General features: G+C 38.3%; 1 protein-coding gene across 3 annotated transcripts in view; it reads left to right on the forward strand.

Moving 5' to 3' along the window:
• Positions 1-15,448, forward strand: part of EPHA3 (EPH receptor A3) — a 225,822-nt gene that overhangs the window by 20,550 nt on the left and 189,824 nt on the right. For all 3 annotated transcript variants that reach the window (XM_062596958.1, XM_062596976.1, XM_062596967.1), the window contains exon 2: positions 641-705. In XM_062596958.1, coding sequence (XP_062452942.1) covers positions 641-705 — 65 coding nt within the window. The remainder of the gene's footprint in view (positions 1-640; positions 706-15,448) is intronic.

Below are 15,448 nucleotides of genomic sequence, written 5' to 3' on the forward strand. Positions count from 1 at the left end.
TAGCTATGAATTGATGCCTCTCTTTAAGTAGCTATATCTGAATTCATAACATTGGAAATAATTACTTTCTGTATCTAACATTGCATATAACATTTAGAAAACAGTTTGCTACTACAAGGCAATTTGAGAACATATTAGATCAAAAAGAAGAAAGAACTAAAAGAATGAATTTAATCAGCATTCATTATTTATTCTTGTATTCTAAGAAAATTATGTATGCCAAATACAGGCCTTTAATCAAATAATGATTAAAATATTCAGATCTCACCTATGTAGTTAGATGCATTGACCCAAATACCAGGCATCCAAGGGGAAAACGCTGTAGTTTACGCAGCTGAGAGTGGCTCTGTTCCCACCCCCTGCTGTAATTAATTTGGATAGAGATACATTGTTTATTTTTGTCACTTTTTTGTTTTAAAAAGTTCCTGGGTCTGCTGTTCATATAATGTTTTAACATAAACAAGATGATCCCTTTCATTTGTCTGTCTTTTTCTTTTTTGTAGCTAACTGCCAGACCACCTGAACAAATCAACTGCTTCATAAGGCCCCAAATAAACACATCTTTTAGTACAGGCTAACTGAAGTTAACTGGACAGAGGCAAATGAAACTCATTCCTCTTCATTTTGTTTTCTTTTGTAGTTAATCTGCTGGATTCAAAAGCAATTCAAGGGGAGCTGGGCTGGATCTCCTACCCATCACATGGGGTGAGTTCACTAGACTGTGAAATGGAAGAGTGCTGCTACAGACCAATGTGCTATTTAACCATTGTTTCCTCTTCAGAGGACACTGTGTAATAGCTGTGGCTCTTCGGAGCTTCAAAAATAGTCTGTTCTAAACTTGATATATATCACTTACATAGGTATGGTGCTTTTCCTTTAGAATATACATTGCAGTGCATGCAATCCCCATGAAGAGATCACCCTTACTGGAGAAAATGAAAGGAAGGGGTACAGTGAATAAAAAATTGTCAGTAAGTCTGTTCCTTCTGCTATCATAAAATATATTTCAAAAAGGTATCAACCTATTTTATAGTATTACTCGATAATTTATTCAGCTGGAAATAATGGAAGATGAAAAAAATTTTTGGACATACACAAGCAGGTGATGTAAGTACTCATTTGACAACCTGTTTGTGTTGAATTGTTCAGATTTTTTTTTTCTGAGTTAAAATATTAGTAGAGAAATATCTAAATAATTCTCTGGAGGGTTTATTGGTGGATTTAGCTTGTTTCCAGATTGAATGAAACTGGACATTCTATTTGGATAAGTAAACGTTTAGTCTTAGAGAATACTTTTGTACTTGCCAGCTCCACATTTTTACATATTATTTGCTACCAATCTACCCTTTTTCAAATTTTTGTTGACTTAGTATCATGATATAGTCATCCAGTGGCATTGACAGGTAGCTGGTCACTTGCCAACTCTTTGCCCCTCCGAAGAATATATATGTGTGTTTTTGCATAAGAACAACCCCTCACTGCTTTCTTTCTACATTGTGTAACACAAATATGGAAGGAGAACCCCACCTCTTGCATTCTGTCCCCTGAATGAGAAAGCCTCAATGTCAGGAGCTCCTGTCACCCTCGGAGAAATCTGTTCCATCAAGCCTTCCTTGAAAGAAGGAACTCAAATACTTGTAGCAGCTCCTCTCAGTGCCTTGTCACGTATGCCTACCCTTAGACACTGCTTTGTTTCCTTCCCCTATGGTAGTCTTATTTTATTGCACTACCTTTGGGATGACAACTGCTAGCAATTTTTGTGCATCTGTCTCTGCCTGTGTCTCCTGCCCCATGAGTAAACCTCTGCCAGCTCTGCTCCCATTTCTGCTTCTTTGGGAAACGCCCTGGTCTTGACGAGGGCTAGGAGTTTCTATAGTCTATTGACTGCTGGGTTTTTTTCCAGATCTAGTGCTTTTTGAATGTTGACAAGTATTGCTCTTTTGATCCTTCTGTAGCTTTGGCCAAGTTGATTCACCAACATTACTTTTGCAGAGATTAGTCATAACAGTACTTTGCATCTCTATCTTACGGGATTCAGTTGTTAATATTTGAAGTAGTTCCTTCTTGATAATAATTGTTATGGAGGTGTTTAGAAATATTTAAGGATTACTGTTTGGTTTATTTTTTATTTTTTTTGAATTTATACATAGATCTCTCTCTGTGTTTGTGAACAATTGTTCCCCTCTCATGGGGAAGAGGTGGCAAGAGAGTTTGTTTCTTTCTAGTGGCCGTTCCTGCTGACTTTTCCCAATAAGAAATCTTTATAAACAGGATGTCCAAGAGGGAACTCTCCAGTAATTTCTAACTCATCAGTTTTTTTGTCTTCAGTTGCATTTTATAGTTTTGTTTTGCGAAGCCTTTTTTGTTTCTCTCACAGCCTCCTCTGCTTTACTCTACTTCTCTGTTCATCTCCTTGCAGCTGTGCAGATCTACTGCTTTGCTCCCTGCAGCTGTGCCTCTCTTGCCTTGGATGCCTAAAGCTGTTGGTAGGGAATGATACAGGGTATCTTGGGGCCTATAAGAAAAACAGATGTGCTACATTACCCCAGCAGAAAAGGCCCCCAGATCTCTCAAAACAATTTTATTAGCTTCTGCAAGTCTGTGTTAGGTAAATCCAGTACATCTCATCTCTGTGTGTCTGTGCACGCTGTTCTTATTTACTGTAATATCCATGGATATTAAAGCTAAAGTAAACCATAGAATTGGGCTGATGTGTTTTACATAGAAATTTCATTAGCATGTAAAATCACATGTTAGTAAATTAATTTAGATCCTGTATTGTGAGCAGTTCTGTAAGAGAACTTGGACAATAAACTGTAACCTTTAAAGTACTGTGAAATTTTAAGCTTAAATACTGAATCATGAATGTACAATTAAAAAAAAGTAACATCCTATCTGATATAATTTTTGCTGTGAAATAATGTAGTAATAGGCACCTCGAACAGCATAGGAAAGAGATACATTCCTTTCACAGCCCTTTATTTATATTCTCTTAATTAAACCTGGTAAATATGGCTGCATCTGTCTCCAAGCAAACTAAAATATGAACTTAAACTTCAGTGGAAAAACATTATAATAAAGATGTCACATCATATTGAAAGATTGCTAATAACACAGTGGTGATTTACAAGGTAAAGCTAATAGAGCCACACTTGAGGCTGTGATTCACAAATGAGAATACTGGTGTTGTGCCAGTTCCCCAGCATCCAGCAGTGTTCTTATCTGAAACCATAACTGCCAGTGTGCTATGGAGGACAACTTACAAATTTCTAAAAAATAATTTAGATGAAGTATCTACACCTGTTACTAGGTTGAATCATTTTACCTGAGCTATACTGAAGCTGGTTGACTTCTGGCAAAATGACCCAAGCTGGTTGTCATATTTGGCATTCAGTGGTTATTATTTTATTTATTTTTTGTCTTCTTTTTTTTTTTTTAAAAAAAAAAAGTCTGTCTTGACTTGGGCATTTATAATAAGGCTCTCCAGAAATTCCTGAATATTCATGTTCAGATTTATAGCTCATTTGTATTCAAGCATTTTTCTGTCTCACATAAAAACACTGTGATGGCAGTGTTTTAGAGCATGGTTAATAATATCACCCTGTAAGAATGTGATCTCTCCTTGAACCATCCCACACAGCCACAATCTTGGCATCAGTAACACTGATCTGGTCAAGCTCATTAAAATCCCTTAAGTACAAAACATCAGCCCCTCTAGATGGCTAAGCAACCAAATTAAAAATATAATAGCTGGCTTTGCTGATGCTTGAGCATGATTGGCAGCAACCACAGGGCCTGTATCCTGTACTACCATCTCCAGCACCTGCCTAGGCAACCTTTTTGTAATGCCAATCAGTCAAATACCAGTTCCATTTCTATAGGTTTCATTAAAGGGGAAAGAAAGAAGAGCTACTTAGTCTGTGCAGAGTGTATTATTGATATGCTGATCAAGTATAACGCAAGTGATCATTAACTGCAATTCACGTAAATTACAGCAGCACAGATGTGGGGGTTGGGAGGATAAAAAAGCAAGTCACTTTAATAATATACAATAGAAATGTGATGGATAATTCATACAGGACAAAAAGAGTAGAGTCTAAATCCTGCTCTGCATATTCATGTGAGTAGTTGCATTGGTTTCAGCATTTTTTTTTTTTTCTTATGTGAAAGATGTTTCAGATTTGACCCTAGCTCAATGGGTTTTGGGAATTTTCAATAAAATATCTTTGACATAACTGCAGTGCAGCATTCTCTAGTTGTGTAAGTTGTGACCGGATCTTTTAATGTTTATCACTCGTATTTATGGACTTGAGATTTGTTGCGTGCTTTTTTTTTTTGTTTGTTGTGTGGTTGGTAGAAAAGTAAAGAGAAATCATATTTATCTTGTCTCTGCTTGTAGCTAGAGAAAAGAATGCTATGGCATTTATTATTCTCATGTAATAAATGATTATGGGGAAAAAATGTCCTGTACATGGTCAAAGTTACTAAACTGTGGGACAAATTTTAAAAGATTGGTTGGGAAATAACGATACTGTTTTGATCATGAGAGCAGTTTTCTAGGTCCCTGAATTGCTTCAGTTCCATTTGATCTGTTTGGTAGTTGAGGGTGCTCAGTACCTTAAGATTCAGGGCACATACTTGAGCTGCTGACTGTACTCTGAAGTGCTTTGAACATCCGGCATGAGTAACTTTGTTTATTCTTATTTCTCTCTAATGATCATTTGGACAAAGCAAGTTGATCATCTCAATAATGGAAATGGTTTTCTAAGTGTGAGAGAAGTGTAAAATTCTTTGCTTTTGTAAAAGTTTATGTTGTGCAGGGAAGATCTGAGCATGCATGACTGAGGTTAATAAGAATTTTTCCATCAACACAAATTGGGTTAAAATCCAAAATATAGTGAGGAGGAGGAAGAGTTCTCCATTTTCTATTTCAAATGCCTGAAAATAGTTTATCATGTTAGAATGTATTATTTTCCACCCATGAAAATGACAGTGTCTCTGGCTAAATTTGTTCTGCTTTCAATAATCTGCTAACGTGGCACTGTAGGAACTTTCTGACCTTTTTTTTTTTTTTTTTTTTTTGTGGAATACCAGGGACAAAGTGACTGAAGAAGATTTTGAATAAAATATATATTTAGATATTCATAACAAGATGCAGGGAGAGAGGAACTTGCTCCTACTTATATTTAACTGTGATTTAAAAAAAAATATATGGAGGGGGCTATTTACTATGGTACACTCAAGTTAACTGCATTTAAGAATTGTATTCAGTGGTAACTGAAAGTTTCTCTGTTTTCAAGATTAATAAGTATTTCCATGAGCACTGGAAATAATGAGGTTTGTTTTCCTACAGCTTTGCATCTTGTGATTAATTGCATGCTCTGACTGAAGCTTTTCTTGCAGTTGGTTGTTATGCCAGTGGATTTCATGGTGTCGTGATTCAGCCTTTCTCTTAGCCGGGCACACTGGGAGTTTCTCTTCCCTACACAGTTCTCTGTTTTCTCACCCCTGTAGAACTGTAGGACATCTTAGCCTTCAGTCACACTTGAAACTGGTCAATAAATACAACAGTAATGAACAAGCTCACACACAACCTAAATGTAGTGGATTTTTTTCTTTCTTTCTTTCTTTTTTTTTTTTTTAATGATTGACATCTTGGTCTGTATTCATTTTCTGTCCCTAGACACCAAGTTATCTTGCTAACTTGAGTTAACCCCATTTTTGAAAAGGGAGATATTACCAAAGTCACTAGGCTATTGTGAAATTTTGGTTAAAACATTTACCATGTATTTCAAAATGAAACAAACAATATTAAATGGTTAGCATAAGACAACAGGTTAAAACTGAAAAATAACCATATAAAAATTTAAAAAGAAAGAAGTGCTTTCTTTTTTCCCCAAATGAAAACAGTCATGTTATAGCCTATTACATACTATTTTTCCTGTTCATTACCAGTGGAATTTCCTTAGTACTTCTTAAAGACAATACATTCCATGAAAACCGAGATTTATCTATGTTTTGCTTGAGGTCTGGTCTCCTTTCAACTTTATATATTTTCTACTGTCACAGTAGCTTTCAGGACTTGTGTATCAGGTCTGAAATGCAAGGAGACAATTTTGGAGACAGAATGTCAAATAAGCCACTTGGGATTCTGCTTTTGTGAATCATAGTCTTTGTTTGTTACTCTGAATAGCTGATTGAGAAAATAAGTTTTTTGATTAGTATCTCTGGGTTTTTTTTCACTAATATAGTTGCTTTGGGGGGTATATAGATAGCATATTCCTTTTATTTTTTTCTTTCTTTAAATTAATGAAAGAGACTGTGAGTAAATAAGACCACGTCTATAGTTTTCATATTTTTTTCCTTTCACCTCCGATTTTCCTTTTAGCTCAATGCTGTAATCAAGCATTTGTGCTATTTCTCCTTCGCAGACTTTTTGCTTTCCTCCTAGTAGACAAAAACTGTTTGAATGTATTTTTCATTACTATGAAGTGAGTATCTTTTGCTTTGCATAGAGACACTAAAAAATCTGCTTGTTTGAAATAAAATATATTCAGATTGTCAGAGCCATGAATCAGAATATGAAGTCTGTGGGTGCTTCCTTTAGGCTAAATCAGACCACGATGAAAAAAAATGTATTTTTTTCCCTTTTTTGATAGGTGAGACTTTTAGTGCAAGATGATCATTATATGCAAGATGATTGTTTTAGTTATGTGAAGACTGTAAATCTGGCAACATCATTTGGGCCTACTTTCTGAATATAGTGTGAATGATTTGTTGCTGTCATTGGAAGCAGTGTGCAAGTATCCAGGGACAGAGCGTGACTTCTGTACTTCAGCTGTACATTTTTGGTTAGTTCGTACACTATCTTCAGCTGCTTTCATTAAATGTGCATTTAAAAGGGAAGTCTAAATCTGAAAAATTAGGTAGAATTGACTACCTAACAAGAAAATGGGGGAATATATTGAAAAAAATGAGATAATGTGTATTATTTCAAAATTACATTTGACTTGCTCCTGTTATAAATGATTAGCCACTTTTACCAGAAAGAAATGCCTTTTTAAAATGTGGAGCACTGGAACATTTTTCAGATGTGTTGTTTCAATAATTCTAATCGATGTTCTTTGTTTGAAAAATGTAACATTGATCATAATGATATTATGTTTTGGTACATTTAAGAATACATTTTAACTTGACATAAACTAAAAATTATGCTCATTTTTATTTTAGGGTGATCATTTTTGGAGGAAAAAAACCTTTCCTTTTCTTTTGAAACTAGCCTTTTTACCATGTTACTTTAAAATAAGAGTTTTCTGATTTAAAGACAAATACTATCACAGCAAAATACAGCTAAATATACAACAAGTGCAATGCCCTTGTTCAAATTTTTTTATATTGGAAAATAAGGAAAAAACCTAATTAGCCTCAATCAGTCATTTTACTGACTGGCAATAACTCGTTGAAGGTATCAGTTTTCTGTGGTTTCAAAAAAAATGCAATTTTTGGCTTGTATTCCAAGATTTAAGTAAAGATTTTATTTAGAGCTGGAATTGCAGATATTCCAGCTTTCAATTTTTTTTTCTAACTTTTGAAGCTGAGAAACAGCATCATTTCCCCCAGGGGTAGAATTTTATTTCTGTCAACCCTGTCAGCATAAACAGAGGCCATTTGTGAGTTCTCTCAAATGGGCCTGGTCATCTTTAGGTATTTTTCCCTTTGTAAGGAAATGCTTACTTTGTAATATTGCCCATTTTCTCCTGTGCTGAATTTATTTGCATGAAATAGAATAAAATGAGGAAAATACAGTATTTCAAGCAAGTTAATTTTACTGTATAATTTGTCATAGGGGCATACCACAATTGATTTTAAGAATGCTTTTACAACATTAAAGCCCCAAGAATGCTGACTAGAATCTCCATTTAAAAATGCCAATAAACATTTTCACCTGATAGCACTGCTGTGATTGTGCATTAATTTTTACAGTCCAAATAGCTGACTTATCACGGGAACTTTTTTTCAGTTTTCTGAAAATATTTTAAATGTGAAATGATTGTGTAAAACGGTATTTTATGGCAAGAAATTTTAAATGGCTCTTTTTTTAAAAAGGTACTGAAAAAGAGGTGTAAATGCACTGAGTACTTGCTGAATCGTACGTTGAAATAATGAAGCTGAAAACGCAGTAGCTAGTGGCAAGGCAGGAAGATCCCCACATGTTGCTTTGTTCCCTACTGCCCCCAAATTGTTAGTGAAAAACGCCTGAGGATTCTCGATGTTACTTCATTTGATAATTTACCACAGTAACTTCTCCGATATGATGTATTTTTCTAAGCCTGCCTTTTAATTAGAGCTTTCTGAAAGCATATTAAAAAAAAAGCAGCGTTCGGTATCTCGGAAGCGCATTTTCTGCCGCGGCCCCCCGGGCTGCGGGGACAGAGGGGCGGGCGGGGGCGCCCGGCGCCCACGCGCAGCGGCCGTTGGAGCGCTGACCGTTACGCGTGGCGCCGCGTCCCGCCGCGGCTTGCAGCCCTGCCAAAGGCGTGGCCGCCCTCGCACTTGCTCCCTGCGGGCACCTCCTCCGGCTGCGGTTCTTCCTCCCTGCGCCCCGGGGCTTTTTCTTCCCTTTTAAGCACGCCGCCGCCTTGGCGGGTCTCCCGTTAGGGTGGGAGGAGGCAGCGCGGGCGTTTCCTGGGCGTGGGCCGCAGGAGCTCCTCATCGGGGTACCGACTTGAGTCCAGAGCGTTTTGTCGGCGGCGGGGGCCATTAGGGCGCACTTGGCGCGTTTCTGTGGTGGCAGGGGCTCTCAGGGGAGAAGGGTCGTGAGAAGCGGTCCGTGCGCCTTCGGTCCGGTTGCTGCGTTTGAGCAGGACGCCGCAAGGTGCCTTCGCGCCGCGTCACCGCTCGCCTCCGGGAATCCCTCACAGCCCTGCCCGACTGGTCCCTTGGAAGCCCTCCTCGCAGGCTCGGGGGTCTCTCCGTGTGTTCATTTGCGCCAGGGTCTGGCTTGGGGAAGGGCTAAAGACGATTTAGGAGGCTGGAACATTTTCTCAGGTATTGCTTTGCCCTTCCATTAAGGTTTCTTCAGGAAAAAAAATAATAAAAAAGCGCCCGTGGGACAGAACCGAAGAATAGGTACGCGTTCAGCAGGCACGGCACGGCACGGTTCTCGCAGCCTCCCCGTTCTTCCTGCCCCCGCGTCGCCGCTGCGCAGCCAGCCCGGCGCGTGCCCGTGCCCGTGGCGTGGCGGTGGCTGCGGCGGGAGCTGCGCGGGCGGCTCGGCAGGTGGCGCTGTCCCTTCATCGCGCCCCCCGCCCCCCGCCGCCGCTCGCTGCGCTCGGCGGGGCGGCCCGTGCCCGCGGCTGGGACTCGCCCCCGCAGGCGCTGGGAGAGCGGGAGCGCTGGCGGCCCGCGCCTTTGGCCTCCCGCTTGGTTAGGTTTGCCGCGGCCAGCCAGGCTGCTGCTTTGGTTCCCCTCGCATACCTAGCTCCGCTTCAAAAGGCAGCAAACAGCCTGCGTTTTCAGTTTGCAGTGCGCTCGCTTGGCCTTGAACTGGAAGGTGTCATGCTGAAACACGTGTTTCATACTGATGTTCTGCTTTTAATCTGTGATTGAATTGTAAGAAGGATATACTGGGGTTAAGGGCTCTTTACAGTGTGCATAGATGCTGTCTTATGTGTAATACAGTGACGAAATCTCTTGAGTTTTACAGTGTGACATTTGGTCCTTTCATCTGTGTTAGTTTTCCATGCCTAACTGCTCTTTATTGATGCCTCTCAGACTAGAAATGCATTTCTAGCTGTTGGACTTTTCAAAGACCCAAAAGGACAATTAAGACATGCAGAATGATTGTTAGTTGTCTATCAGCACATGTTCGTATGGATGGGTGCTGCGCTGCTGTGTGATTTGTGTGCTGTTTTGTTAAATAAGTAGGGGCAGTCAATACCATCTTTCCTCCGGGGGCTGACAATTGATTTTAGTCAGACTCTAGGGAGAAAAGAATTGGAGTTTCTTGGTATATGTTCTCTTTGTTTTGAAACAAAAAACTAAAAGTAAACTTTTTAAATCTGTAGGATATTTGTAATTTATAGTAGCTGTATTGCTGAAGCTTAGCTTCTAAATTAGATGTGAGCACTCATGTATGCTGACTTCTATATAGAAAAGCAAGGGAATGGCAGGAATTGTCTATGTATCCTTTGCTGGTTGCTTATCTTAGAGCACTACAAATAGATTTTAACCAACACTCCTTTAATTAGGGCCTATTTAGACTTCACTGATACTGACAAAAAATTGCTAAGTGTGATGACTTGCTTCAAGTTCTGATGCTCTTTTAAAATTATTGCTGATGAGAGATACTGATAATGCTAGTGTAGATTACAGATCAGGCTGCAGAAAGGTATAAATTGGAATCTGCTTTTCCTTCAGAATCACTTTTTGAACTCTACCTCGATACTGAAATGTGTCTTGGTTTCAGAGATGTAGATCATCAGAAAACTCACTGAAAACTTTTTTGGAATAGTTGCCTGGAGGTCATCGTAGTCCATCCAATCTGCTCTAAGCAGGATTACTGCTAATGTTAGGTCAGGTCAATCATGGCTTTCTGTAGCTGAGTCTAGGAAGCCTCCAAGGATGAAGATACGATAGGCTTTATTGATAGCCTGTTTCAATGCTGCACAGTCTTCCTAGTGGACCGAATTCTTCCTGATGTCTAATCTGAACCTCTCAAGACATAGTTTGTGGATGTTGTTTCTTCTTATACCATCTTCTACTACTGGGAAAATTTGGCCATGTTGCCTTTTTAAATCCCTTTTAAGTTGTTGTAGTCTGCTATTGGAGCTCTCCTTAGCTTCCTCTTTGCCGGACTAAACAAGCCCTACTTCGTCACATTATGTGCTTTTGTGCCCTGTCTTGCTTGTTAGCAATCTTATTAGTTACAGTGCTATCCACATTGCCACAGTAGCTTCCTTAACTGGAAGAGATGAACATACAGAAGCCCCTTACTAGAATGGTAGCAAAGATCCAAGAAGAGGATGAAGTAGGACTCTGGGTGCTTTGTCTATGTAATTGATTAGATATTTCAGACTAGAAACAGTTCCCAAGCAACATTAGTTTTCATTTTATATACCCTTTAGCACCCAGAGACTTGACAAGTGAAGATTTGGGTCCTGGAAAATTTATGGTTTTGTGCAAAGAGACAGGAACTGCATGGTATGGCCTACTTCTCCACAGCTCCTGAAAATAGAAAGTCTTGTCCTCTACTTGTTTCCCAAAACATGTTTCCCCAAAACTCTCATAGTGGGAGACATGCTTGTCTAGAATCTGAAAGTTTTCTAGGCTTTTTCTCTGCCAGTCTTAAGAGCTTTTTCCATGATAGGCAGAAATCTTAAACTCATGTTTTCTGCTTGAAGAGGAGAGGTTTTTTTAATAAAATTTAGTGATAGGATTTTTTTTTTTAAGAACAATTCCTGTTTGATTTCGGTGGCTCCCCCTCTCCTTAAGACAAACATTTTCTGAAGGTGAAGGAAGCAATGGAGGCAGCTGAGGTGAAGATGAGAGCAGAGTATAGAATGTCTTTAAATAGTAGAAGCAGGCTTTGGAGAGAGGTGGTGAGTGTGAAGGCAGATGAAGAATCTGGGTTGAAATCTGTAGAAAGCAACCCTGGTTTAAACTGCTTGTGGAGCTATTCCTGCTGCCTTCTGTCTGAAAGAATTGGAGCTTCTTTTTCTGTGGGACAGTAAGGAATAAAGATGCCACAAGAACCTTCATACTGCGGAGGAAAGGCAGAACCCAGCCTCCCTTCAACTCCTACTCCATCCTTCATGTTCTAAAAATCAATTCAGTGGTTTTTGTAGCTGTCATCTCTTCAAAACTGCCTTCTTGAACCTCTGTGCAAATACTTTCTGGAAGTTCAAACAAACAGGATTCTTGCTTTTCCACTGTTCGCTTACGTTAATGCAAACTCAAAATGACAGCCAGAACTTCAGAAGTTAATTTGCTTCCTGACTATGTAGTTTGATACATTAATGTGCAGTGAATTCCATCAAACTTATGGGATATGTAGCCTGGCAAAGCAAACATTGCTACTGGAACTCAAGCATTTATATTTCCTGATACCCTTGTGTTACTTGTTCAACTTAAGCTAATATTTTTATGACACTTATTAATAAAATGTAGTGTATCTCTGATGTTAATTTGATTTTACTCTGAAATGCTGTAATAAATGTTTGAACTGTAAAGCACTTACGTAGAAGTGCTTTAGCCTGAAGGAATGTTTAGAGAAGAAGCTGGGCTGTGCCCCTCCTGCTGGCACGGTAATTCAACAGCATTATTATTAGGAATTATTATTATTATTATTATATTAGGAAGTGAATGATTTTCAGATTAGAACATTACAATGAACACTGCATCCAGAGGGGTGAACATCAAAAGAATCGGTAGAAGAGTATTGTGTGGCTGAAGAACAGGCAAGGTGGTGAAGTAGTCAGTGCACAAAATGAATGTGCAGTGCAAGTGGAAGTTTGCCTGCTGCTAAATGACCAGTTTTGCCAGGACCATTTAAATCCTGCATGATTTTGCTTTGTAGATTGGGAACAGGAGTTATCTCCAAGGTATCCATGTGACTGAATAGGGTAATGACTGTTAAAGCACAGAGGGTTGGACTAGATAATTGGGTAGTAGTTCCCAGACCTTTCAATAAATAAGTTACTGAAATTCAATGTTGTCAAACCTTTAACTTACATACCATTTTAAGGGAAGATACTGTATTGTCTGCCTCATGCAGAGGGCAGAATGTGGGCTAATTCTCTTCCCAGTTCCTGAAAAGTTTGAGCATTTATTATAAAGTGGATAAATAAAATGGCAGCAGAAACTGAGAGAATAGAGATGACTTTGGAAATAGGAAGTAAGAATGGAGTGTTGGTGTTCTTAGGCTTTTACGAAACTATTAATAGCTGTGTGACACACTAGATCTTGAAAATACAGTTATGAGGGCATGCTAGAGTAATGGCTTGATTTATAAGGTGAGGGCAGTACTGAGCTCATAGAGTTAGCATATATTTGGTTAAGCCATTTATTACTAGAGATGCAAAATGAAAGGCCTGCAATTTGTTATGTAGGCTGAAATGTGGCAGCTTTGAGGGCTGAACACAAAATAGTTTTATATGACTAAGAATTGTGTTTTAACTGAATATTGAAAGGACTGCATATAGAAGGTGAAAGTGTAAGGTGAAACAAAAGAGGTAACAGTATACAATCTGTTGGTATTTATGTCCTTTTAAAAACCAAAAGAATTTAGCAGTGGGTAAGGAAGTATCTGAGCTAAAAATGTGTTCTTGGACTCTTTTTGCAATGACTGATGCACAAAACTGTAGGATTATGTCTGCCATCTCGTTTTATGTTGCATAAAAAATGTATATTTAACTGTTTCTGGCATGTTTAAACCATATCGATCTTAACTGGTGCATGTTAGAGGTATTTACAAACACTGGTCAAATGTTTGTTTAGCTTAGTTCACTAGTTGAGTTAAAAGCACTGCTGTGACTGAATGTAAACAAGTTTTTGCATGGCTGCTTTGCAGTGTGTTTTGTGTAGAAATCAGGTTCATTCAGTAACTAGGGCATTGGCTTTTTTCCATCTGGTTGTACCTTGTTTAGACAAACTGATTTAAATATACAGATTCAGACCTTCCTTTTGCATTCTTCTGTAAAACAGGGATTTTGAATTAAAATCTTACATATCTGTTTACTTTTCTTTGCATGGTCAAATTCAGTAAAAGTTACGCAGCCAAGAAAGACCTAGGAAACAGACAGGAAACAACCTGTTTATAATTTCTGTTCCTTATATTTATTAAAAAAAAAAAAAAAAAAAGAGAGAGAGAGAAGGTGGGAGAAAAGCACCAACTGTAAGTGATAGCATTCTGTTCAGTGTATCTTTTTACTACTAAATTTTCCTCTTCAGCTATTACAGGAAGCTTTAAAAATGGAACTGTCTTTCTACCTGTGTTTCATGCCAGTGGAGGCTTTGTCCCTACTCTGTTGCCTCTTTTCTTGTCACACATGGCCAGATTATACCAATTGTTTTGGAATTTACTGACTACAGTTGGTAGGGTGGGAGTAGTGTAGAAGTTTTTCTCCAATACTGTGATATGGACTGTGGAAAATTAACTGTATTTGTTCTCAAAATTGTGTATTCTGGAGGAATTTCATTTACTTTTGAAGACTGTGGCCAAATTTGATGGAGAGATATAGGTCTCAAAGATACTGAGTTCCTATGTGTTTCAAGTAAAAAAGATAATTGAATTAATTAGGTTTCCATTGAATAGCCCTACTCATGCTGAAGTACACTTCATTAACCGTTGGAATATCTACAATGGAGTGGAGCCTTTATAAAAGTCCAACTTGGGGAAAGCCTTTGGATAAAGCTTGGCATCCCTAAACATAAAGTCAGACAAGCATAAGATAAAAATCTGTACAAACCCACTTCCTTAATTATGACTTATGAATTACTTCTAGCAGACTTGCTTTCATTTGGGGTTTCTGAGGTGTGCTATCTAAAGTGCAATAGTGATATGTATAACCTCATACAGGATGTACATCTCCATGTTTAAAACTGTAATACTTTGATGGAATTGAAAAAAAAAAAAACTTGGAAGCCCATGTATCTTTTAAAATCACTGTTTATATTCCTAGTAATTACAGTCGTTTTGAAAACATTAAGCATGTGACTGTTTAAGAAAAGCGCTTTAGCTATCTACATGCTTACCATCTTTTCCATTCAAAGTGATTTTTGCATCCTAGTGAAAACTGCATTGAATATTGCAGGACCTCCCATTGTACTAATAGTATTTGAAATTCTGCTAGAACAACTATCTCAGCAAAATCCACTATTAAACATACAGAAGAAGGTGATCCAAGAGTAAAGTATTGGAGATGGAGGTGGGACATGTCCAACAGAGGCTTAATGAGTAAGAGTGAAAACTTTCCATCGTGGATCTTTCAGATGATGAGATGATGTTAAGTGGTCTCCGCTCTGCGGCCAGCAAGGAACATCAGAGCCGTTATGGCAGCAGATATTGTTAAATGCATTCAAATGGGAATTAACTATCTATAAGAGTTGAAAAGTTATATTTAAAAAAAGGAAGAGGAATAAGGAAAAGAATGTCTAGAACAACTGTCCAGATTAATGTCCTGAACTTACTTTGTATCAGAAGACAGAACCACTTTAATCATAGCAAGTGTATCACTGGACAAAATGAAGACTGGAGAGAGCGCTAGGCTGTGTAGTATATATTAAAGTTCTTGTTAACCCACCTGTGAACTGATTTCAGTTCGTAAGAGTTGTGTTGGATTTATATTGTAACAAAGAGGAGAGTATAGCTTCATGCAAGTAATGTTTCTGCACTGAACATAACAAAGAGAAATCTCTCGTTATAATGTCTTCTTTTTTCACTTTTATC

This window comes from Rhea pennata, chromosome 1, assembly GCF_028389875.1.
Source record: "Rhea pennata isolate bPtePen1 chromosome 1, bPtePen1.pri, whole genome shotgun sequence".
Lineage (NCBI taxonomy): Eukaryota > Metazoa > Chordata > Aves > Rheiformes > Rheidae > Rhea > Rhea pennata.